At 40.3% G+C, this 26,808-nt stretch overlaps 2 protein-coding genes and 1 pseudogene across 10 annotated transcripts in view; 1 reads left to right on the forward strand and 2 right to left on the reverse strand.

The window, feature by feature from the left end:
* RB1 (RB transcriptional corepressor 1) overlaps nucleotides 1-21,507 on the forward strand; it is a 162,846-nt gene extending 141,339 nt beyond the window's left edge. Inside the window, exons 24-28 of one of the 2 annotated variants that reach the window (XM_045869438.3) lie at nucleotides 6,016-6,046; nucleotides 8,330-8,472; nucleotides 8,989-9,038; nucleotides 11,146-19,804; nucleotides 19,908-21,507. In XM_045869438.3, the coding sequence (XP_045725394.2) occupies nucleotides 6,016-6,046; nucleotides 8,330-8,472; nucleotides 8,989-9,038; nucleotides 11,146-11,219 (298 nt within the window). In that variant the 3' untranslated portion in view covers nucleotides 11,220-19,804; nucleotides 19,908-21,507. Of the gene's footprint in view, nucleotides 1-6,015; nucleotides 6,047-8,329; nucleotides 8,473-8,988; nucleotides 9,039-11,145; nucleotides 19,805-19,907 lie in introns of those variants that run through there. The other variant, XM_054506319.2, reaches the window with a different exon arrangement.
* On the reverse strand, nucleotides 473-2,442 carry LOC123839721 (PRELI domain-containing protein 1, mitochondrial-like; annotated as a pseudogene).
* Nucleotides 18,959-26,808, reverse strand: part of RCBTB2 (RCC1 and BTB domain containing protein 2) — a 42,693-nt gene continuing 34,843 nt past the window's right edge. For 7 of the 8 annotated variants that reach the window (XM_064586112.1, XM_045869434.3, XM_045869431.3 and 4 more), the window contains 2 exons: nucleotides 22,372-22,502; nucleotides 18,959-20,055 (listed from right to left, as the gene is read on the reverse strand). In XM_064586112.1, coding sequence (XP_064442182.1) covers nucleotides 19,915-20,055; nucleotides 22,372-22,502 — 272 coding nt within the window. In that variant the 3' untranslated portion in view covers nucleotides 18,959-19,914. The remainder of the gene's footprint in view (nucleotides 20,056-22,371; nucleotides 22,503-26,808) is intronic. The other variant, XM_045869437.3, reaches the window with a different exon arrangement.

The following is a 26,808-nucleotide window of genomic DNA, read 5'->3' on the forward strand; positions in this document are numbered from 1 at the left end:
ATTAAAAACAATTATATGGTTCACTCATGGCAACCACAAATTCAAAATCTATGATATATACACAAAAAATAAAGAGAAAGATAGCCAAACAAACTCTAGAAACTCATCAATCCCAAAGAAAAAGAGCAAGAGAAAAGGAAAGGAACAGAAAATAACTACAAAAACAACCAGAAAACAAGGAACAAAATGGCATTGAGTACATACCTCTCAATAATAACTTTAAATGTAAATGGCCTAAATGCTCCATTCAAAAGATATAGGGTGGTGGAATGGATAAAAATACAAGACCCTCCTATATGCTGCCTACAAGAAACTCACCTTAGACGTAAAGACACATACAGACTGAAAGTAAAAGGATGGGAAAACATTTACCATGCAAATGGAAGCGCAAAAAAAAAAAAAGCTAGGGTAGCAACACTTACATCAGACAAAATAGACTTATTTATTTATCTATTTATTTATTTATTGGAAATTGACTTTTAATAATGAAGTACAAGGGGGGAAGGGCAGAGGGACTTGTGCCGGGTGGCCAGGCGTCCTGCACCAGGGCCTGGGCTGGCTCCACACAGTGCTGCTGCAGGGGCTGTCACTGCCGCTTGCTGGCCACCTTGCTGGCAAGGTCTTTGGCCTTCTCTGTGGCTGCCGGTGCCGTCTCCTCCACCTTCTCCTGGCTTCCTTGGCTGTCTCAATGAGGGTTTTGGAAGGGGCCTCACCTTGCAGCTTGGCCAAGATGTACTCAAGGCCCTTCATAGTCTTGGCCATATTGCTTTTAAACCCGGCAAGACCAAATTCCTGGGCAGCTCAGGAGACACCAGATAAGCTAGAGGAGACCCAGGCTTCCGGGCGGATTGCGGTCCAGCTGCTGTTATCAGCGTTCACACGGTGCACACATCGTTCCTCCACAACCATCAGCCCGGCGTGGTTGATGAACCAGATGAAGGTGGACATGGTCTGGTTCTGCGGGTCCACAATAGAATCCTCCAGGATGTACCCCGAGTGAGCAACATGGGCAGGAAACAGTCGCTCGGCCCAGTGGGGCATCCTATTGGTCTTGGTCAGGACACGCCGGGACAGGAGTTTCTGGTCCGGGGTCACCTCCTGGTGCACTGTGTCTTCCGTCAAGACATGTTTGTTATAGGGATTCGGGTACCGCCGCCAGAAGGCAGCGGACACTTGGTCCCAGGAACTCCGGAGCATGCTCTGGCCCAGGAAATACTTCACCATCGTCCCGGCCAGGGTGGGCTCAGCACCCGTGCAGCATCAGGGCTACGAAGCCAGCAGGGGGGACTCGGAGGTGGGACCGGGGCTCAGCGCACGCCCCGCCAGGCTCGCAGCTCAGTCACCATCACGCCGGGCCCAAGCAGCCGCCAGCGCCATGAGGAGTTGTTGGGCCAGGTGCAACTCCAAAATAGACTTTAAAACAAAGACTGTAACTAGAGACAAAGAAGGGTATTACATAATGATAAAGGGAGCAATCCAACACGAGGATGTAACACTTGTAAGGATCTCCATACCAAACACTAGAGCACCTGAATTCATAAAGCACATATTAAGGGATATAAAGAGAGAAATTGATGGTAATACAATAATAGTAAGGGACTTTAACACCGCACTTACATCAATGGATAGATCATTCAGGCAGGAAATCCATAAGGAAACAGTGTCTTTGAATGACACTTTGCAGCAGATGGACATAAGATATATATAGCACATTCAATTCAAAAACAACAGAATACACATTATTCTCAAGTGCACATGGAACATTCTCCAGAAAGGATCACATATGAGGACACAAAACAAGCTTCAATAAATTTAAGAAGATTGAAATCATGCCATGCATCTTTTCCAATCAAGCAGTATGAAACTAGAAATAAATCACAAGAAAAAAACTGGAAAAATCACAAGCATGTGGAGATTAAACAACACGATACTAAACAACCAGTGGGCCAACAAAGAAATCAAAAAAGAAACAAAAAATTCATGGAGAGAAATGAAAATGAAAACAAAATGGTCCAAAATCTTTGGGATGCAGTGAAAGCAGTTCTAAGAGGGAAATATATAGCAATACAGCCCATCTCAGGAAACAAGAAAAAGTTCAAATAACATAACCTTACACCAACAGGAACCAGAAAAAGAAAAACAAAGCCCAAGTTGAGTAGAAGAAAGGAAATAATTAAAGATCAGAACAGAAATGAATGACATAGAGACTAAAAAAATAGTAGAAAAAAATTAATGAAACCAAGAGCTGGCTCTTTGAAAAGATAAACAAAATTGGTTATCCTTTAGCTAGACTCATCAAGAAAAAAAGAGAAAGGACCCAGATAAAATTGGAAAGGAAAGAGAAGTAACAATTGACATCACAGAATTACAAAGGATTATAAGAGACTACTACAAAAAATTGTATGCCAACAAATTGGGCAACCTAGAAGAAATGGATAAATTCCTAGAAATATAGAATTTTCCAAAACTGAATCAGGAAGAAATAGAAAACCTGAACAGACTGATTTTTAGTAATGAAATTGAATCAGTAATAAAAAAAATAAATGTTCAGGCAGATGCATTCACAGGTGAATTCTACCAGACATTTAAAAAAGAATTAATACTTATTCTCCTCAAACTATTCCAAAAAATAGAAGAGGAGGGAAAGCTTCCAAATGCATTTATAAGGCCAGCATTACCCTGATACCAAAACCGGACAAATACCCCCCCCCCCAAAAAAAAGAAAGAAAGAAAACTACAGGCCAGTATCCCTGATAAACATAGGTGGAAAGATCCTCAACAAAATATTAGCAGACTGCATTCAACAATATATCAAAAATATCATTCACCATGAGCAGGTGGGATTTATTCCAGGGGTGCAAGGGTGGTTCGATATTCACAAATCAGTCAGTGTAATACACCACATCAACAAAACGAAGGATAAAAAATTATATGATCATCTCAATAGATGTAGAAAAAGCATTTGACAAAACTCAGCATCATTCATGATAAAAACTCAACAAAGCAGGTTTACAGGGAACTTACCTCAAGATAATAAAAACCCACAGCTTATCAACATATATCCCACATGATAACATCATGGTGAAAAACTGAGAGCTTTTTCCTTAAGATCAGAAATAAGACAAGGATTTTTACTCTTACCACTCTTATTTAACATAGTACTGAAAGTCCTACCCATAGCAATCAGAGAAGAAAAAAGAATGAGAGGCATCCATATTGGTCAAGAAGTTAAACTGTCACTATTTACAGATGACATGATACTATACATAGAAAATCCTAAAGACTCCACCAAAAAACTACTAGAATAAATGAATTCAGTAAAGTTTCAGGATACAAAATTAATGTACAGAAATCTATTGCATTTCTATACACTAATACTGAAGTAGCAGAAAGAGAAATTAAGAAAACACCATTTACAATTGCACCAAAAAGAATAAAATACCTAGGAATAAACTTAACCAAAGAGGCAAAAGACCTGTATCTGAAAACTCTAAAACATTGATGAAAGAAATTGAAGATGACACAAACAAATGCAAAGATATTCAATGTTCATGGATTGGAAGACTTAATATTGCTAAAAGGTCCATGTTTCCCAAAGCAATCTACAGATTCAATGCAATCCCTATCAAAATACCAACAACATTTTTCACAAACTAGAACAAATAATATTAAAATTTGTATGAAACCACAAAAGACCCCAGATAGCCAAAGCAATCTTGAAAAAGAAGAACAAAACTGGAGGTTACCCCAGGTTTCACGATATACCTCAGAGTTGTAGTAATCAAAAGAGCATGGTAGTGGCACAAAAATAAACACAGATCAATGGAACAGAATAGAGAGCCCAGAAATAAACTAATGATTATATGGTCAATTAATCTATGCCAAAGGAGAAGGGGGGAAAGATAGTCTCTTTACTAAATGGTGCTGGGAACACTGGACAGCTACATGTAAAAGAATGAAAATGGACCATCTTTTAATACCATACACGAAAATAAACTCAAAATGGATTAAAGACCTAAATGTGAGACCAGAAATCATAAGACTGTTAGAAGAGATCATAGGCAGTAATTTCTCTGACATCAGCCATGGCAACATTTTTTCTAGTATGTCTTCTAAGGCAAGGGAAACAAAAGCAAAAATAAACAAGTAGAACTACATCAAAATAAAAACCTTCTGAAAAGCAAAGGAAACTATCATCAAAATGAAAAGGCAACCTAATGAATGGGAGAAAATATTTGCAAACCACATATCTGATAAGGAGTTAATTTTCAAAATTTATAAAGAACTCCTATAATGCAATAGCAAATAAACAATCCAATTAAAATGTGAGCAGAAGATCTGAATAGACATTTTTCCAAAGACGACATATGGATGCCAATGGACACATAAAAAGATGCTCAAAATCAGTAATCATCAGGGGAATGCAAATCAAAACCATAGTGAGATATCACACCTATAGAATGACTAGAATAAAAAGGCAAGATAAGTGTTTGTGAGGATGTGGAGAAAAAGGAACCCTCATACACTGTTGGTGGGAATGTAAATTGCTGCAGCCAACTATAAAAAACAGTGTGGAGGTTCTTCAAAAACTTAAAAATACAAATACCATATGATACAATAATTCCACCATTGGGTATTTACCCAAAGAAAGTGAAAACAATAATTTGAAAAGATATATGCACCCCTATGTTTACTGCAGCATTATTTTTTTTTTTTAAAGATTTTATTTATTTATTTGAGAGAGCGAGAATGAGAGAGAGTACATGAGAGGGGGGAGGGTCAGAGGGAGAAGCAGACCCCCCGCTGAGCAGGGAGCCCGATGCGGGACTCGATCCCGGGACTCCAGGATCATGACCTGAGCCGAAGGCAGTCGCTTAACCAACTGAGCCACCCAGGCGCCCTGCAGCATTATTTACAGTATTTAAGATATGGAAGCAACCTGAGTGTCCACTGATGTATGAATGGATAAGGAAGATGTGATATATATATCTAGATATATATACATACACATACATACAAGGGAATACTATGCAGCCACTAAATATATATACACATATATAAAAGGGGATATTATGCAATCATTAAAAAGTTTAAGAGCACGCCATTGGAGACAACATGAATGGACCTAGAGGATATAACACTAAGTGAAATAAGTCAGAGAAAAACAAATACCGTATGATTTAAAAAAGAATAAACAAAAACCAGAATCAGACCTATGAATACGAAGAACAAACTGATGGTTGCCAGAGGGCAGGGTAGGATGGACAATATGGGTGAAGGTTAGTGGGAGATATAGGCTTCCTGTTACGGAATGAATAAGTCATGGGCAATAAGAGGTACAACATAATGAGTAGTGATACTAGTGATAATGGTCAGTGATCCTGCAGTCGTGATGTATGGTGGCAGATGGTGGCTACACTGTGGCGAGCACAGCATAATGTATAAACTTGTTGAATCACTCTGTTGTACACCTGAAACTAATGTAACATTGTGTGTCAGCTATACTCAATTAAAAACAAAAGAACATAAATTATATGGTTCAAACAAGGACAAGCAGAATAATAGATTTCCGATTCTAGGATATATGATAAGTAGACTTTACTATATATCAGTAGAGATCTTAATTAGAATTCTGATTATTAATACTCTAATTTTTTGCTAATTGTTATGTGAGTTTTTAATGAGGAAATGTGAAATTTTAATTGATTACTTACCCATTGATTTACGAAGAATTAAGTATGGGTAAACTTAAAATTTTCCTTTACCTTCTTTAAATGCGGACGGTGGCAGAATACGTTCTTTCAGACATGTAATTCTTTAAAAATCTAAGAGACCAGCTCAGTGTCTGATTAGATTAGCACTGTTAGAATAAGGCCCTAATGACTGTAATTTTGTTGTGGTTCTAGGGTAGAGCAGACCTTTGATTTGGTATTTCTAATAGCTCAGAATGATATATGTTCATCTCTGCACAGTTACATATGATCTTCATTACTAATTTGTATTTTATCTTGACAGAATCTTAGTATCCATTGGTGAATCATTTGGGGTGAGTATTTTCTTTCTATGAAATATAAGGGCATACACTGTAACCATAAAAGAAAGTGCAAATTTCTGTAACTTGAATTGACAAATACTATTATGCAAACACCTCAGCAAGGCATGTTGCATAGAATTTAGAAGATAGATCGATAGCAGACTTATTTTCAAATCAGATTTAATTTCAAGTTATACTCCTAATTGGTGAATTTCAAAGTGGTTTTCTAAACATCCTTTGAGATTATATAATACGTTACATATATTTTTCTAAGCCATCAGTTCCTTGTCACTTGAGCCTCTACGTGGAGCCACTCATTACTCACAAATGGCATCTTGCTTCCCTCAGAACAAGAAGAGAGAGAGGGAAAGAGGGAGATATAGAGCACAATGGAAATCACAGTCTTTTTGTAACTAATATTGGAAGTGATGTTCTATCACATTTGTCCTACTTTTGTCAGAAGCAAGTCACACTAGGTCCAACCTACACACTCGGGGAAGAGAGGATTGCACGAATGTAAAATCTAGGAGGTGAGGATTAGTGAGACCCATTCTAGAGTCTGCCTACCCCACTGCCCCAAATATAACTAGAGAAAGATAATAGTTTGTATACTAAAAGACTGGGTGTTAAAATGTATGTTACAAATAGTAAATGCTGTGACATTTAGCTCAAGGTAGGCTGCAGCTGTCAGGCTTCACAAAGGACATGTGGAACCACGTAAGTAGGGTTGGATCTGGATACATATAGAGTAGTGGTCCTCAAAATTTCTGCTTGAAATAACCTCTAAAAGAATTGAGAAAATTTTATATGAACTTACATATTTTAAATCTGATAACTAAAAATCTTATCATAAATTTAATACATACACAGGAATCTAGTTTCATATTATATATGTGCTCTAAACTTATTTCCATCAAAACCTGTTTTTGCATTTAATTTTAATTTTTTTTATTTTTACTTTTTTAAAGATTTTATTTATTTATTTGACAGAGACACAGCGAGATAGGGAACACAAGCAGGGGGAATAGGAGAGGGAGAAGCAGGCTTCCTGCCGAGCAGGGAGGCCAATGTGGGGCTTGATCCCAGGACCCCAGATCGTGACCTGAGCCGAAGGCAGACACTTAATGACTGAGCCACCCAGGCACCCCTGCATTTAATTTTTAGAAAATTACCTCATTTAGGGGCACCTGAGTGGCTCAGTCAGTTGAGCATCTGACTCTTGATTTCCACTCAGGTCCTGATCTCAAGGTTGTGAGATTGAGTCCTGCATCGGGCTCTACACTCAGCTTGGAATCTGCTTGAGATTTTCTCTCTCTGGCTCCCTCTACCCCTCCCCCTGCTCATGAGCACACACAGTCTCTCTCTAAAATAAATAAGTAAATAAAATCTTAAAAGAAAATTGCCTCATTTAATTTTTGGAAAAGAAAGCTTAATTAGTAAAGCTAAATCTCACTGTCAAATCAGTCAGTCAAATCGGACCTAATTTCTACCGATAGTCTGGTTTCACTTTTTAGTTCAGATGAACATACTCATACACATCCCTGAGGTGACCCCCTCACTCCAGTTCTAAAGTAGATAAATAAGAAATAGAATTTTTCCATGTGCTTGTCCTTGGATGAAATAAGGTATTGTGTCCTCTTTGGTATTTATTACCAAAGCTTTCTTTACTTTGCTGTGACAAGATTCTCCCTCAAGATATATAGATCTCAAATCATCTCTAGTAATAATGATTCGAAATCTTTTGATATTTGATTTAAAAAACTATGAATTAGCATTTCAATAAATACTGTATCAGTAATGGTTTAAAATACATCAACTATATGACTTGTCAACGTAATATCCATAAAGTGAGTCCAAAATTATGATTGACTAGACATTTCACTTCTTATTAGATTCTTGTGATATTCTTTCTGGTTATGCCCTCAAACAAACAAAACCCACAAGGTTCTAGAAAGCCATTCCAACTTTACATGCTTCTGAGAAGTAGCCCTGGTTTTGCGTGTGGGTGAGTTCCAAAAATGAGGAACCAGGATTTTTAGAGTGGTAGTCAGAGTTGTTGGAGGAAGGGAAGGAGCCTCATAGGGAGAGACAGGGAGATATTTAATTGGGGCAGGTTTGGTGTAGTTATACTGATTCTAAGATTTTTCCATATCTCATTTGGTGCAATGAAGCAGAAAATTAAAATGCAGATATTACCTCTGCCTGATTTTTGATACCCCTCAAACTACAATTAAGGGTTGCAACTACAAAATGCTGGTATTAATGATTTAAAATAAATAATTCTGTAATTTGTAGACTTCTGAGAAGTTCCAGAAAATAAATCAGATGGTGTGTAACAGCGACCGTGTGCTCAAAAGAAGTGCTGAAGGCAGCAACCCTCCTAAACCATTGAAAAAACTACGCTTTGATATTGAAGGATCAGATGAAGCAGATGGAAGGTAGGAACAGCTGTTGAATGTTTTTCAGTAGCTGAGCTGGTCCCATGGAGAAGCCAGAGTGCTAGCTCTGCTCCTAACTTCCATCAAACCCTTTTATACCAATTTTATTTGGAAATTGTGAAGATTGCTCAAAAAAATAGGAATATATCCCAAGCTTAACACCATTAAATCATATACTATCTCCTGAAATTCATCGAACATATCAGATATTAACAATCTTGCTATTTTTAATCTTTTTTTATAAAGTCATTAATAAAATTTTGTTATGATTAACATTAGATTTTTAAATACTTACTCTTAAAAAAAACTACGGTGTTTTATAAGAATCACTGACAAAATGCAAAAGATTATAACTTTGTGATGGTTTGTATTTTAGATGGTTTATAAACCTCTCAAATTAAAAGCTACTCGCTAAGAGTATAAAATAAGTCATTGGAACCACCATAGTTATTGAAAATTTGAGTTTTCCATTTATACATATATATATGAAATATCTTCCCTTTTTTAAATCTGCAGTAAACATCTCCCAGGGGAATCCAAATTTCAACAGAAACTGGCAGAAATGAGTAAGTACTTACCATTTCACCCTACATAAATGAAACCATTGTTTGTATTGCAAAAAGCCTTTGCTTTTTTAAAGGAATAAATACATATAATTCCCTAAATTAGCACACTCGCTTATGCACTTAAAATGTAATCCAATCAAGAATGTACTCTTTACCCACAGACATTTGTGGATTAAATGTATCATGCAAAATGAAGGTCATCTTTACCCTCTCTAAAATCTCTAGTGCAGGAATACTAAGAAGTGAAACCACATTTTCAGCATGAATGGCTGTGGTTAGAAATACCTCAGTAGAGCAAAACTATGATGAGGAACTCTTTAAAAGTGTTGGATACAGGGAAAGGTTTTATAAAATTAGCATATAGGAACATCATCATCCTTATTTGAAGAATAATTTTTTATTCTGTTATTGAACTTCTCTTGTTTCCAAGTTTTAAAACAATGTCAAACAAAAGTTTTCCATTACGGGAAATCAGAATTTTGATAAAGAGCTCCAGATCATTGCCAAATCATTTTCCAAGTTACGCAGAAAATGGGATTCTATCCCAAGCTACTCCAAGACGATACAAGATTAACCCAGGTAGAATAGATGGAAAGTACTTTAAGAAGAAGGCAGACGTATACTGACCACCCCTGGGCTGTCCCAGGGACTGAGCTGTGGTAGCGAGTGTGACTTTTCCTGATGTTTCCTGATCATCTGCTGCCAGACCCACCGACAGGAAAAATAGCTGGCCCTGGGAGAGAAGACAAGTACTTTGGAGATAATAAGATTTAAAACTGTTATTCCTAGGTCATAAGACTTATCAGTAAGAACAATACCAGTTGAAATGTGACTTTTTAAAAAGGGGCTTCTCTAAACATGTGCCCCTAAATACTAAGTATTTAAAGTATAAAGTACTTAAAAGAATGCTTTTGATTTTTTTAAACCATTCCTATGTATATTATTTTGAAGAGAACAATTAACACTAACTATACCAAGGGTTTACATGTTTTGGTTATAACGAATCTCTGTTTGGATTTTACACCAACTGATCCACTTCTGTTTCAACCCTGAAGTAGTTGTGGCATTGCTGCTCAGAACGTGAAAATAGAACGTTTCTGACCAGAATGAGGCCTTGAAAACATTTGGAAGCATTTTGAAGCTCACAAATATGCATTTTACAAGGAGCAGAAAGCTGTAAAAATATGTATGTTTTCTTAGAGAAGAGTTCAGTTGCTGTGATGGGTACATTTTCCAGCTTGCATCGCACTGGGCCGGCCGCGAGGTGAATTCCCGATGCCGATGCCTGGCTGGAGTTCAGGGCCTGGATGCGGCTGCAAACTGGAGGGAAGCAGCAGGAGTTTAAACCCCTAGGGCTGAGGAATCCTTCACTTTTCCTCAAAGGATGGCATTCAAAAACGGCCATCCCACAGTGCTAGATTGGGCAGAGGGGGAGGACTTAGAATTCGTCTTTGCTTTCTTTTCCAAGTGTGAATTTGCGCTACTTTGAAATGAGGAGCTTCTGCCTACCACTAAAGTCAAGTTAAGAATTTTTAAATAACTTAAAAGAAGTTTTCTGATTTTGTCTATGTTGTAATTAATACTGTACTTATACGATGTTCCCGTCGAAATTAAGTGAGCCGTGAGCTGATGCCTTTGCAAGGCATCCCCAAGCACAAGGGGATTGCTTGCATTCGGAAGAGTACCACTCCCTTCAGCGGACCATTCTGGGCCAGTCCGGCGTTCTGCTCTGCCCCAGGGCCAAACTCAACCTCAGCATCTCTGCTGCAGTGGTCTGCAAAGTTGGGCACACGTGGGAGTATATGAGGCCGCCTTTGGGGTACATAGAGAAAATACTAGAATCTCTATTTTTATCTCATCTGTTGTTCGTGTTTGTTTGGGCTATGTGTGTTTTATAATTTAGACACAAACGTAAATGGTATGCATATACACAGACAAGTTTAGTGGTACATGCTTGGAAAAGAATTCATGATGAAAAATTTGGAAGCCACTGCTTTGCCAGGCCCTGAACTCCTTCGATTTGGCACAAGAGTAACCTTTATGGCAGCCCTTTGTCAACTTACCTAGCGCCATCAGTGCTATTGACATTTCTTCATCCTCTTTCCAGCATCTACCCGAACACGAATGCAGAAGCAGAAAATGAACGATAGCATGGATACCTCAAACAGGGAAGAAAAATGAGGGTCCTATGACCCCCGTGGGCACCGAGTACACCTCTGGCCTCATGGTCTCTCACAGATCCCACTGTGTGACTCTCCCAGGTTCTGTTTACGGCCGCATTGAATACCTATCTTCAGCTCTTCTGGTGGATGTCCAGTGCGCACACGGGCTTGCGTGTGGTGTGCGTGCAGGGGATTCCTAAGCCACTTGCAATGTCGTAGTCGGTAGAATATACTTGTTATTGCACAAGATTAAAAATCTTGTGTAAATACTGCCATTTAAATTTGTAGTGGATGTTTCCATTTCCAAAGTATAATTGCTCTGCTCTACAAATGGGGAGGATGCCCTGGGAGTGGCGGTCCGAACAACCCAGGCCTATTTGAGTACTTTGTCTTTTCTTGTGGCATGTATGTGATGTTTGCTATTATTTTTATTAATTTATATTTATATATTTTTTTTAATTTAACACGAACGCCCTTAGAATATGTGTCCTGTCTTCCAAATGCAATTTGGCTGACTACTCCCCCTTCACCCAAATGATCCTGAACTCTTCTGCTAAAACAGATATTAGAAACTAGAAAAAAAAAATCACTAATTTTTACACATTAGATTTTAGTTTACTAATGGAATCTGATGTACTGTGTGCTTGTTTTATAAATTTTAGTTTTTAAACACAAGCAGAAAACAAAGTATAAACAAATGATGTTGTCATACTACTGATACAGATTTCATACCTCAGGACTTGTAAGAATTTATTGATTCTTTTCTTCATCCAACTCATGCTTTAAAAATGAGGGTTATTAATAGTACTCTTGGTTTTAATACCATTCAGATCACTGAATTCAGGAAGTAACCATCTAGTACTTGGAAAATCAAGTGTTCAGCTAGAGCTTTGCTAGAGAGGGCCCTAAGACAGTATATCCCAAGTGCACTTTCTAATGTTTCTGGGTCCTGAAGAATCAAGATATAAAACAATTTCATTCCACAAACAGACTGTTAACTATAGGAGCCTTAATTTTTCTTTCTTAGAGGTTTGTCTAATTGCATCTCAGCAATTATTCTGCCCTCCTAAATTTGGGAAGGGGTGTTTTCTCTGGAATTGTACATGTCTTCCATGTATCTTTTGAACTGGCAGTTGTCTATTTATCTTTTATTTTTTTAAGTCAGTATGGTCTAACACTGGCATATTCAAAGCCACATCATTTCTACTCGAAAATTGCAAGTAATCAAAGGTCTTTGGGTTAGGCATTCATGTTTCTATCTGGTTTTGTGCAAAAGCTTCAAATGAAAACAGCTGTGTTAGAAAAAGAGGCGCTTTCCCCTGACACCTAAAGGTGTATTTAAACTATCTTGTGTGATTAACTTATTTAGAGATGGTATAATTTAAAGTAGGTGATATTTAAGGTAGCATCAGCTAGCTTTTAGGAAAATCACTTTGTCTAAACTCAGAGTTCTTTTTAAAAAGAAATCTGGTCTTGTTAGAAAATGAAATTTTATTTTGTGCTCAGTTAAGTTTCAAACTTATTTTTGGCAGTTATAACAAGGCACTAGGAAGCTTTCTCCCATTTCTTCATTAATTTTTGCATGAATATCATAAAAATCAGTTAGCTTTTAGGTCAAGAGCTACCATATTTCTGGATTTTTTGCTAATGAAAGCTCATGTTAGAGTTAGTGCCAGAATTTTAAAAACTTCAGAGATCCTGTATTGAGATTTCTTACATAAGGCTTCAGATACTGCTTTATCGCTTTTTTGTATTGGTTAAAACTGTACATTTAAAATTGCTATGTTACTATTTTCTACAGTTAATAGTTTGTCTATTTTAAAATAAATTAGTTGCTAAGAGTCTTAATGGTCTGATATATTCTTTGTATCAAGTGCCTTAATATTCTCCTCTATATCTGAGTTCTCTCCTGGTGTCTCATCCATTCTTAACCTTTAATTGGCTTCATATGCTGATGATCCCCAAATTTATTTCCCAGCCTGACCTCTTCATGGAGGTCAGAGCCCTCATAGCCAAGAGAACTCTTGAGTCTCACTCTCTTCCCTCATCCCCTGAATTCTCAAAATAGAAACCAAAATCAAACAAAAGTACCTTGTTTCTGCCCTAGTCTTTCCCAATTTTACCAACCACTTACTTGGTCAAGCCAAAACCCTAAGATTAGTCATTTACCTGCTTTTGTTGAGACCACTGTTTTAGACGTCTAACTGGTCTCCATGTTCCCTCTTTCCTCTTTACCTTTCAGCTTAAGAGCAAAAATGATCCCTTTAATATATAAATGGATTCACATTGCTACTCAGGTATTTAAACTCCTTACCATGGCCTGGGAAGTGTCCTCTCTCTGCTTCTGCATCCTCCTCTCATGCTACTTTCTCCCTGCTCACTGTGCGTTAGCCATGCTGACCTTTCCTCACAACCCTCTCCCTACCTCAGGCTTTTATACTTGCTGTTCCTTCTGTCTGGAGTGCTCTTCCCCCATACGTTTGCATAGGTGCTTCCTTCCAGTCTTTCAGGGCTCATCAGCTCAGAGGCCTGCCTTGACCACACAAGCTAAAACCCTTACTCTGTATCATCATGTTACTCTCCTTCAAAAGTGTAACAGTGTTTATCACCTTCAGAAATTGCCTTAACATGCCTATTTTTTTTTCAGATAGAATTATAAGGCTTATTTATTAAATATGTCTCAAAGGATACATTCATAAAACAGAAATTGCATTCATGATTCTGCAGAAAGGACTTTCACATTCATTGATTAATTCAACAATTTTTGAGCACATACTCTATGGTAATTATTTTAGATGAACATACATTAGACTTCCAAATAGCTCATTCTTTTTGCCAATATTAGGCATTAATCTTTCTTGAACACTGGGTATGGGCATAACCAGCTGCTACCGCTAATGTTAGATCTGCCTTAACATGCCTATTGCCTGTCTACTCATCCCTGCATCAACCTCCCTCCTCAGATGGGAAGCATCACTTTGGCTGATCTCAGAGCTCTAGCACCTAGAAGAAGCCCCTATGTAGTCAAAAAAAAAAAAAAAAAAAGAATGTATTTTGCATATTTTTCCAAGTATATGGAAACAAATAATAAATATTCTCTTCCTCTTTTAATATGTCATGTACTGAGTACCTACCATGTTCCAGGCACAGCTCTAAATGCGAGGGATACAGCAATGGGTAAATAAACCTAAGATCCCTATCTCTGTGGAGCTTCCCATCTAATTGTAGTTTCAGGGACAGGGAGCAAGTGAATAAACAATAGTGTGTCTGATTGTATTAAGTGCTGTGCAGAAAAACATATCAAGAAGGATAAGGAGTGCTGATCGGAAAGGAATTTAAGAATGTAAAATAGGGTGGTCAGGGAGAGACTTCCTGAGATGACCTTTGAGCAAAGCCTGGAAAAGGCCAGGGAGTAAGTCGTACAATGACGGGAAAACAGCCCACAGAGCAGAAAAGCCAGTGCTTGGAGGTAGCAATATGCCTGTGTGCTTGAGGAATGATAATAGCACATCCGAGAAACAGAGACAGTTGTGAGACAAAGAGTGGGGAAGCAAGAATCTGTTCATCTCATGCAAAGTGTGTGTGTGTGTATATATATATTTTTTTTTTTAAAGATTTTATTTATTTGACAGAGAGGGAGACAGCGAGAGAGGGAACACAAGCAGGGGGAGTGGGAGAGGGAGAAGCAGGCTTCCCGCAGAGCAGGGAGCCCGATGTGGGGCTCGATCCCAGGACCCTGGGATCATGACCTGAGCAGAAGGCAGACGCCCAACGACTGAGCCACCCAGACACCCTACAAAGTGTATGTATTAAAGGCCTTTCCTCCCAAACATCCCATATAGATATAGATATCACGAGTCCACAGTCTTTTATCTGCAATTCTGAAATCTAAAAAGCTTAAAAACCCAAGTGGTCTGTGTATTTGGTGACAAAAGTCAACGTGCATCAAAAGCGTATCTAAACTGACATAGAGCTGTTTACAGCCTTTATCCCATTTAGTAGGAATATTCTTGTTTCACTACAAAAATATTAATACATTGATTTTGGGAATCTAACCTAGGCCCTACTCAGGTATTACATATTACGCGGTATGTACCATAGGTACTAAACTCCAAAAAAAAGTATGAAACGTATCTGGTACCAAGGGTGTCAGATAAGGGAATACCTCGAATTTAAGTAATATGATTTCTCAAAAACAGAGTGGAAAGTGAAATTGTCTCCTCCCAGAACGGTAGCCTGTTTGTTTCTGAAGGAAGCAAAGCAAAGAGCTTAGGGCCGGAAAAGCAGCAAGCATACCTCAGCGGACTGTATTTTTGTTGGGTGGGGATCTTACATGAAATGCATCTCTTAGGGCAAGGCAAAATCAAGCAGCCTTTATGACACTACAAGTTTTTAGTCTGGATGATAGAAAATTAATCACTTCCAGAGATTTAGCATTCTAGCAGTTAAAGCTCTTTATAGGAAAAAGGACAAGTTCAAATTCATTTATTTATTTACTCCTCATTACAGTTTTCAGGTGCAAATGGGAGAAAAACCCTATCTACTAGTTCTATGGCCATCTGGATGATTTCAAAGAAACTTGCCCGTCAAAGCATCTTTTTGTTCCTCATTTTTGGGCTGGTGTCCATGGCATTAGTAATGATTCATTCAGTAGAATTTTCCTTTGGACTAAATACGTATTTTACAGGACAACAGGAAACTTTGCCTTTAGAAATAACAAATTTCTACCACAAGTATAGCATGTGAGATAGAAATATATCTTGGTAACGCAGTATCCTGTCTGAACGGAATTAAAACAAGCTCTTTTAATATGAAGCTGGGTATTCTCGGGAATCTTCTTCTGTGTTTGTTATTTTGGGGGTATACTTATATACTAGCGCTGGCATATAAGATAATGACAATTTAATATGAAAGTTAAATTTATGCCACAGACCAACCTCACTTATTTCCTCAACAGAAAATGTCATTTCAACAGAATTGAGTGAGAGGAAATCAGTATGGTTTATGTGTTTATGCTTTGGCAAAGACTGAATTAAAAATAACAGGTATGATTTTTCATTTTTCTTTGCAATTTTCCCTCACCGTCTGTTGTAATATTAGCATGGGGAGGGCTAATAAGATAGACCAAAGAAACCCAAAACAAAAAAGACAAGACTATGTAGTTTATCGTTGTTTCTTTTCATTATCACCGCTCAGGAATCCTGCCTCTAAATAGAAACCATGTTTGGTCCAGAATGACTGGCAATTTCTTCAGGTCTCAGCTGAAGAACATTAACCTTTAGGGGGTTTTTTTGGGTTTTTTTGTTTTTTTAATATTTTATGTATTTGACAGAGAGAGACACAGCGAGAGAGGGAACACAAGCAGGGGGAGTGGGAGAGGGAGAAGCAGGCTCTCCGTGGAGCAGGGAGCCCGATGTGGGGCTCGATCCCAGGACCCTGAGATCATGACCCGAGCCGAAGGCAGACGCCCAACGACTGAGCCACCCAGGCGCCCCCATTAACCTTTAGTTTTAAAAAGCGTTAAATGATATCTTCACAAACCTCTATCAGCGGGTGACGGTATTCCTATAAAACCTTAACCCTTCTCTGTGTAAGCTGTATTGGAATTATACCAGAAGCACTAAATCATTGAACTTCCTTGTGTGAGCAGAGAGGAAACAGAACTTGAGGATAGAAAAACCTAAGATGAATTTATGTAAGATAAAGAATTCGTTAATCTCTGATGCAGTGTCATTATGATGAAAAATGTACCTTTTCCCTCACGTATCCCTAACTGAACAGCAAGGTTTCTGGGGCTCTACAAACACTCATCTGTTAGAAAGAAAGTGTTGTGATCCTTCATATAGGAGTGTTGATGGCAAGCCTATCCTCAAAGACCATAGAGAAAGGAATGTATTCTTCAGGGATGTATCCATGGGACTCATCTGTCATCTCTCAGCTGGCCTAATTAGCCCTTTCTTGTGTGGAGTCCCAGATTTTAAGGGTTAAATAGTGGCTTTCATACTTGGCTAAACATCAAAATTACTTGGGGAGTTTTTTAAATATACTGAATTAGAATCCTTAAATCTGTATTTTGTAAAAGTTCCATAGATCATTCTATTGTACTCAGAGATAAGAATGGAGAGATATAGCAGTGCAAATCTACACATAGCAAAGCTTAGAAAATCTGGGTAAAAGTCCATCCAGCCCTTTTGAGGAACTGGTACTCTGGAAGCATGGCTATTGACTCTGTGGTGTTCAGGAAAGGGCAGGCCATTTCTCATGCCTAAATAACCTTAGCTGTTCCCTTTGAGTGTTCCAATTTTTTTTCTAAAATTTTATTTATTTATTTGACAGCACGAGCAGGGGGAGGAGCAGGGGGAGAGGGAGAAGCAGACTCTCCACCAAGCAGGGAGCCCGATGCGGGGCTTGATCCCAAGACCCCGGATCATGACCTGAGGCGAAGGCAGATGCTTAACCAACTGAGCCACCCAGACGCCCCGAGTGTTCCAATTTTACGTGAAATGATTTTATAAAAGAAAGAGGCATCAAGAAGCTTCAGAAGACCCTGTCAGAAATAGACAAGAAAGGAAGAGGTTTCGGAAGAGCTCATGAGGATGGAAAGGCATCAGTCAGTGGCACAGGAGGCTGAGCGGGGCAGCGTCAGCAACGCAGCCTGCAGCTGTCCAACAGCCCGAGCGGATAGCTGTGGCCAGTCCCACGTCGGAATGTTTCTCTGGTAGATAAAATAGCACATCTAGCAAATAATGAAAACAAATGGTATATATGGCTGACTTAAAATAACAAATAACTGAATAAGACTACATAATTCTAAAAACAGGATTCTGATTTAGAACTAGAGACATCCAGGCCACTTTGCCCCTACCAGCTAAGGTCTGCAAAAACAGATAAAAAGGAACTAAGGATTCAAAAGTGACCTCACCGGGGGGGGTTCTGGGTGGCCCAGTCAGTTAAGTGTCTGCCTTCGGCTCAGGTCATGATCCTGGGGTCCTGGGCTCGAACCCCATGTGGTCAGGCTCCCTGCTTAGTGGGGAGTCTGTTTCTCCCTCTCCCTCTGCCTCTCCGCCCGCTTGTGCGTCCATGGGTGCTCTCTTTCAAATAAAATCTTTAAAAAACAAAAACAAGGGACGCCTGGGTGGCTCAGTCGCTGAGCGTCTGCCTTCAGCTCAGGTCATGGTCCCAGGGTCCTGGGATCGAGCCCCCCGCATCGGGCTCCCTGCTCCGAGGGAAGCCTGCTTCTCCCTCTCCTACCCCCCCCTGCTCGTGTTCCCTCTTTCGCTGTGTCTCTCTGTCAAATAAATAAATGAAATCTTTAAAAAAATAAAAAACAAAAAACAAAAACACAAGTGACCTCACCAATAAAGAGCAGTCACGTTTAATAATATGAACAGTAATTATGTTATGTGCCATTTATGTTTTAGGGTGGGCTTTGCTATGATACCTTATCTGCGTAGCTGCTTCCAAAAATAAGCTTTTATCAAATGGGTTTTTGTAAGTGATGTCAGGTTGATATAATTTTGCTGCTGCTTAGGGATTAAAAAACCACACATTTGTCCTATTATCTGCAAATAAACACTTTATTATCAAATAGTTCAGCATCAGAACAAGGTTTCTAATTCCAAAAGAGTTTTCTTTACATAATATATTGTGAAACACGTATCATATTGTGAAACCACGTATTAGAGGAATCTGACACTACATCCTACATCCCGTTCCAGTTTCTCTCTTGCAGTTGGGTAACTTGTTTTGATCTAAAAAGTATAAATTTATCTCATTCTTGTTAATGCTGTCCATGAAATTTAAGTGTGAGATCCTTTTCAGCTAGCACTTTATAATTATTCTGTGCCAGGTTAAGAGAACTGTTTTATAGGGACATAAAAGTCAACTACAAGAGAAACGCGTAATCATTTTTACTTACACAGGCAAATCTCTCTTAACACAAAAGGGAAAGACATAATGCAATTATGTAAGGCAGATGAGCCCAGAAATAACATTCATTCAGAGACAGGACTTCATATTCAATAATCCCATATGAGAAATTAATGACTCAGAGTAAGCAGAAAATTAAAATTAGCCCTTGGGACTCTGACAGTTAATTGCCAAGGCTGTCTGTGGACTTTAATTAATGCTCATAGTTAGTCACTATGACTCAGAACCAGTTACCAGAAGAATATGAACCTCACTAGTTACAGGCTATTTCAAATTTGTTTTTGTGCAAGTTATCCCTTCATCCAGTATCCCACAAATAAAGCTGTTCTAAGGGCATACTTCAGATTTCTAAGAAATTAACTGAGTGCCTACCGGGTATGGAAGGCACCGTGCTGGATGCTGACAATATGTTATGACAGCATTCCTTGTCAAGCTCTCTGTGTGATACCAGCTTTTGGAAGAATGAAAATTTGGCTAGAATAGCATATACTTAGACCAATGTACCAAAAGTGTCCGACTTAAGTGACTCGAAAGAGGAAATGGTAAATAAGACGTTTCAGTTTTTTTCCCTTGGGCTTAGTCACATCTGATCAGAGCACTGACTGCTTTCTACCGGCAACTTCAGACTTGAGCTGATGGCGCAGACGTCTGACCACTGCCTTCTTTTGACAGAAGGTAAGTATTCAGCCAAGGGTAGCTCGTCATAAATACTATTAAGGAGAAGTTATCCTCTGGCTTTTGCAGGGAAAATGGAAATGCTAAAAATTATTTCTTGCAGGTGAGGATCAATTTTTAAAGGCTCCAACTCTGCTTGCTTTGCTGATAAAGTTCTTGAGAAGATCATGGTCCATTTCTGCAAAGCCTGAAGTCTGTGTTACTACAGTCAAATGGTTTATGCAAAACCTGAAGCAGAATTCTTCTAAATCCTAGGAATAACAACAAAAAATGTTTTAACAAATTTGTATATCCCAATGCAATGCAACATCGCATGAAAACTCCTAAGACACAGGAAGGAAAAAGGATTTGAGAGCCAAGAGGAAGAAATGTTGGTAGAGCAATACCTAAAGAACAGTTCTAAAACTGTGCAGCTAATGTGAATCTATGCTTGTAAAAATTTAAATAACACAGAGTAAAATATCCAAGTTCCTCCATGCCAGCCCACGCAAAGAATCTTTTTCTTCTCAGAGATAGGCACGATGTGTATGAATTCTGTACCTTCCTCTTGAGACAGTATTTGCATTGTTCATCCCGTTTGCAGTATTTGTTAAAATACTCCACTTTTATATTCTCCTGGAGGAGCTGAAAGGTTTCTGCCTGAAAAGGGTTTCCACTCTGTGTTAGGCATACCCTCAGCACTAGGCGTAAGGTTGTGAGCGAAACAAGGTCCCTGCCATTCCTCAAGGAGCTCACTTTCTAGAAGACAGAGGGCCGGAAGGTAACCACACAGATAATTCACATAAATAGGGACTATGAGGAAGTCTTGAAAATGAAGCCTAGTTCAGGTGGAAACACTGTGTGCCCACTACCTCATCACTTGGGAGAGAGCCCGCCAGCCCCCAGGACTCCCCCCGTGACTTCAAGAAACTTGAGGAAAGACTGCAGAGGCGATGCCTAGCCATGAAGCATTGTGCATGTTTTCGGGCCCAATATATGATTAGGTTGATGAAAGACATTCACTATGCTTTTAAATGTGAAGGTTTCAAGGTGGGTTAAGATTTTTTTTAAATGTTAAGTGAAAAAAATCCAGTTTAGAGAAATCTACATCATGTGACCTAGGGAAAAACAGAAGGAGCTGTATGAAAATGTTAATGTTCTCTGGCTGATGAGTCATCTTCTTCCTCCTTTTTATGTTTTCCAAATTTTCTTTAATAAGCATATTTATTTATATAAGCAGAAAAGAAGTTATAAGCTTTTTTCTGCCCACCACTAAATGTTCCTGTTTTTTGACCAAAGGAGAGGATATCCTAATAACAGAAGGAAATCGACTCCAAGAAGTATGGCCTGCTTCCTAAAGATTTAGCTCTAAGTCAGGTTTTCCTTTCTTTATTATCAAAACAATACACGGTCACTGTAGAAAGTTCAGAAAAAAAACAAGCAAAGATAGGAAATAAAAATCATCCATAATCCCACCATTCAAAGATGGCCTTTGACAGTCTTTTTTCTCTATGTCGATAATGAATCTCAGTCTTTTTAAATTCAGCTACTTATAATAAAAAACAAAAATAGGGGCATCATTTTTCAATTAATACACTGTGAGTAGCTATATAATTTCATAGTATTAACATTCTACAGTTGAAACAATCCTCCACTGTTCCTGTTGGCTTTTTCTAATTTTTCAAAATTATAAACAGTGCTGCAATAAACATCTTTGAAGCTAAGTCTCTGTCCGAATCCATGATCACTTCCTTACGATAAATTCCTACAAGGGAATTCCTTAAAGAACTGCCCCCCCCTTTTTTTTTTAAAGATTTTACTTATTTATTTGAGAGAGAGAGAATGAGAGAGAGCACATGAGAGGGGGGAGGGCCAGAGGGAGAAGCAGACTCCCTGCCGAGCAGGGAGCCCGATGCGGGACTCGATCCCGGGACTCCAGGATCATGACCTGAGCCGAAGGCAGTCGCTTAACCAACTGAGCCACCCAGGCGCCCAAGAACTGCCCCTTTAAAGCTCTCAGTACACTTGGTACCGATGACCCCTGACACGACTGCCCCAGTTCACACCCTCAGCGGCTGTTCAGGAGAACATCCATCATGCTGAGCCTGCATTATCTCTTAAGATTATGTTTCCCCGTGTCACAGGTGAACAATTATACCTTGTTTTCACTTATATTTTCCATTTATTCATAAGCCCATTTTGTTCTTGGTCCATTTATTTCCATCAAACTGTCATGTTTTCTTTCTGTTTTCCAAGAACTCTGCATTAACTATGGTAAACGTGCTTCATGATATGTTGCAGATATTTTCCCCAGTGTATCATTTACTTTCTAATTTTCTCGGTGGCATTTTTGGTGTATAGACTTTTTTTTTCTTTCTGAAATTAGATCTATCAATCCTTTCCTATGGCTTCTGCCTGGGAGAGCTACCCTAACAATATATAAATGTTCACTTTTTCTGGTACTTCTGGTTACTTCACTTGTTTACATTAAATCTTTAATCTCTTAGAGTTGATTCGAGTTTAATGTATGAGGTAAACACCTAACATTTTCCCAGAAGGTCAGCTAGTCGAAAGCATGCTTTGCTGACCTGAGCATCGTACTTCACGGCAGCCGAAAGCAGAGCGATGGCATTCTCCTCACAGATTCCTTGCTTGATAGTTTGCTGGCAGAGCTTTTTCAAACGATTTTCTCTATAAAATGTAGCCAAATCTAGCAACCCTGGTGGGAAGAGATGTTTATTAGGGGGAGTGATTTCAAGCATCCTGCTTCAACTCGCTCCGCCCTTCAGAGAGCATACTTGAACATAAGCCTTGGGGAAGAGCCGTGTATGTTCAGACTCACGCTGACTTCCATCCTGAGCGTGGCTCCACCTGGGAATGCGGCCGAACCGAGCAAACACAACCCGCAAACGAGCAGCCGCGGAAAAGCAGGCGCACAGTGAAAATGGCCTGAATATTTTTCCTAGACAGGCTGCTGGGATTGTCCCTCCCCCTGCATTATGACCTGTCCTCCTGGGTCATTTCCCTCAGCACATGCACATGCTTAAACAGTGCCCATAATTTTACGGAAGAAAAAAGAGAAACCTTTCACGGATACATGTGCCTCCCATCCGTCTCCCCCATTTCTCTGCAAACCTGGGAAACATCCTGTCTGCTGCCTCCATGTTCTCATTTCCCATTCTCCCCCGAAGCCATTCCAGCAGAATCCCATCCCCTCGACGCCCCGATGCCATCAATGCTTCCATGGAGCCAGACCCAAGGGGTTGTTCTCCAGTTCCGTCTCACTCAACATTTACACCCAGTTCCATGTGGCTGGTGACACTCGTCTTCTTGAAACACTGTGTTACTTGCTGCTGTTTTTCTTCTCCCTAATTCTCTTCAGTCTCTTGGCTGGGCCATTCTTCCTAACTTCCCAATGTTTGAGCGCCCCAGGGTTCAATCCTCAGTGACCTCCAGCACCAACCCCCTGCCCCCCAGCTTAAAATGCCATCTAATACATACTGATGATTCCTGCTGTATTCTCTGTTGCCTATTTTCACATCAGTCACCGCAGAGAGAGAAACCTATGTAAGCCAGGGATATGGCTCTCTAAATCTCCATGAGAGCATTTGTTAATCAGCATAAAGAACGCCAGAAATACTTTGTCATTATGAAAGGCGTGGTGTTTGGCTAGGAGGCCTGGCCAGAAATACTGGAGGCTCCTCCTGCCCCCGCGTGAATGGGACGAAGCAGCAGGAGACCGGCAGTGCCCGCTCTCGGAGAGCCACACTTGCTAGGTCTACACTCAGGCCTGGCTTGCCGCCTGATCAAAAGCTTAGCTGTATCCTCTACTAGAAAAGGGTCACATCTACTGCAGGCTAACCTTTCGTGCAAGGTGCTTCACAGAGGCCTAAAGCACGAAGAGCCAGGATTTCATCAATCTGACAACATCAACTGTTTCTCCATCTCTCTGCTACTAAGTTGTGTGCATGTGGGAGGCCTGGGCTGGAAGCTTGTTTTCATTGTAACATGACCAATACTATCAAAATTATAGAAGAAGGGCCTATTGCCCCATGGAGGAATTGAAATCTTTTGAAATCTTGAGAGCTATGATGGCTCAATTGTTTTTGGTCAGTTCTCCAAAACTCCCAAATTCCTATCTATAGCCCCACACCCTCCTGAGCTTCAGAATCACAGAAATGCTGCCCTCAGAAAAGACCCTGTCCTGAGCCCCAGCTCAAAACAGCCCGAATCTGCACCTCCTCCAGGCACAACCCTCCCCACAGTGGCCAGGGAGCCACGCACCTACTCCTAGACCACACTGGGATCACAGGGGACTCTGGAATTCCCTATCTAATTGGCCCTGAGGCCACATATGTGGATATTCCCTCCCCTCCAGACCACACCACCAGTGCACAGATGCCCAGCCCCAGCAGGAAGGGGGTGGATGGAGCTTGTATGCGCCGGCTGGGAGGCCCACACACCCCTTGCAATGCAGGGTGTAGCTGGTGGTGGGTAAAGAAAGATGGCCGGCCGCAAGCTGGAGGCCTGAGGTCTGTGCTTCCTGTGCATTCCCGCGAGGAACTCTAAGGAGTCCTAAAATCCTCAATTCCAACTAAAACTCCAGCCTGGCCTTTCAGTTCTCAATAAAGGTATATTTTTCAAAGTATGAGGATTGAACATATTTCAACTGACACATATAACTTTGAACTTTTATACAAATGTACAGGGGCCTTTATCTGGACTCCCACCCAGGGCCCTGCAAATGTTGGGAGTGGGCCTATAAAAAGAACTGCCATGCAGATGTCTAAGAAGCAACTCAAACTCCTTTGACTTTTCAAACTCAAGGGCAAAACCTGTTGCTTTCCATCTTCCTCATCTTAAGTGAATGATATTTCCATTAACCCAGCTACTCAGGCCGAATACCTTAGAGCAGTGATCCTTCTCTCTTTTCCTCACACCCCACGTGCCATCCGTGAGCAAATCCCATCAGCTTCATCTTTAAAATATATCCAGAATGTGATCTCTTCTCAACACCTCCATTGCTACGCCAACCTTAACCCAGGGTATAGCCACCTTGCACCTGAACCATCATAATTACTGGTCTTTTAACATGAATAGAAGCTCAACATCACTCAGCATCAGGGAAATGCAAATCAAAACCATAATGAGATACCACCTGACACTTGTCAGAATGGCTAAAATTAACAGAGGTAACAACAGATGTTGGCGAGGATGCAGAGAAAGGGGAACATTCTTGCACTGCTGGTGGGAATGCAAACTGGTGCAGCCACTGTGGAAACAATAGAGAGATTCCTCAAAAAGTTAAAAATAGAGCTACCCTATAACCCAGCCATTGCACTACAAGGTATTTACCCCAAAGGACACAAAAATACAGATTCAAAGGGGTACATGCACCCCAATGTTCACAGCAGCACTATCAACAATAGCCAAACTATGGAGTGAGCCCAAATGTCCATCAACTGATGAATGGATAAAGAAGATAGAATATTGCTCAGCCATCAAAAAGAATGAAATCTAGCCATTTGCAATGACGTGGATAGAGCTAGAGCATACCATGCTAAGTGAAATAAGTCAGTCAGAAAAAGACAAATACTGTATGATTTCACTCATATGTGAAATTTAAGAAACAAAACAAACAGGGGAAGGGGAAAAAAGAAGAGGGAAGCAAACCATAAGAGACTCTTAACTATAGGCAACTAGGTGGCTCAGTTGGTTAAGTGGCCGACTCTTGATTTTCACTTAGGTCATGATCTCAGGGTCCTGGGATTGAGCCCTGTGTCAGGCATGTGCTCAGTGGGGAGTCTCCTTGAGGATTCTCTCTCTCCCTCTGCCCCTCCCCATGCTCTCTAAGATTTAATTTATTTATTTGAGAGATAGAGAGACAGAGCACAAGTAGGGGGAGTGGGAGAGGGAGAAGCAGGCTCCCCGCTAAGCAGGGAGCCTGATGCGGGGATCATGACCTGAGCCGAAGGCAGATGCTTAACTGACTGAGCCACCCAGGCATCCCAAAAAAGACTCCTAACTCTAGAGAACAAACTGAAGGTTACTGGAGGGGAGGTGGGCCGGGAATGGGCTAAATGGGTGATGGGCATTAAGGAGGACATTTGCTGTGATGAGCACTGGGTGTTACACGTAAGTGATGAATCACTAAATTCTACACCTGAAACCAATCTTACCATATATGTTAACTAACTAGAATTTAAATTAAAAAACTGAAATAAAAAAATAAAACACATCACATCACTCCTACTGTAGAAGTTGCCTCGCTTCCCCCACCCCCCATATCCACACAGATCCATTCTCCCTTTTTTTCCAGGACCACTTTCCCCAACCTCTCATGCGGCTGGGGTTCTGTCCTTGGCCATCTCTGGTCCATGGTTTGGAATAAGTGGAACTTCCAGGACCCTGCCTTAAGAGACACTGGGATTTGCCCCTTCCTTGTGGTCCCTTCCTCCAGCCTGCCGCAGGTAATGCAAACACAGTCTTGGACCATGAGGGCAGGAGCCACACGTAGGGATGCCCTGCACTGTCTCCCTGTGTGAATGAGAAACTATCCTGTTTAAACCAAAATTTTTTTAAATGTTGCTGTTAAAGCAAATCCTAAATAACAGAAGCCTCATGCTCAAAACCTTCCAAGGCTTTCCATCACACCAAGAAAAAAACAAGCACTTCACCATGGCCTCCAAGGGCAGGCGTGTTCTTGCCCACATCCTGCTGCCTGACCTAATACTTACCACAGTGAGTGTGACTTCCCTCCCGCCCCCGCCTCCCTCCCTCCTCCTCCACATGCCGAATCCGTTCCTGTCTCAGACCTCTGCACTCACCGCTTCCCGTGTTTGGAAGGCTCTTCCCTTGGGTACTGCTCGCTCGCTCTTGCTTGCCCCAGCTCTCTGCTCCACACACTTCCTCCCGGAGGCCCTCCCAGCCCTCCTCACTGACCGCCTGGATTGACTCGTTTAGGACTGGTGCTCATGCGAATACCAGCTCCCCAGGGTAAGGCCAGAGCTGTGGCACGCACGGGG

The sequence above is a fragment of the Mirounga angustirostris genome, unplaced genomic scaffold (genome assembly GCF_029215605.1).
Source record: "Mirounga angustirostris isolate CCGP_5_RB_7025 unplaced genomic scaffold, mMirAng1.0.hap1 SCAF_3, whole genome shotgun sequence".
NCBI classification, from domain to species: Eukaryota; Metazoa; Chordata; class Mammalia; order Carnivora; family Phocidae; genus Mirounga; species Mirounga angustirostris.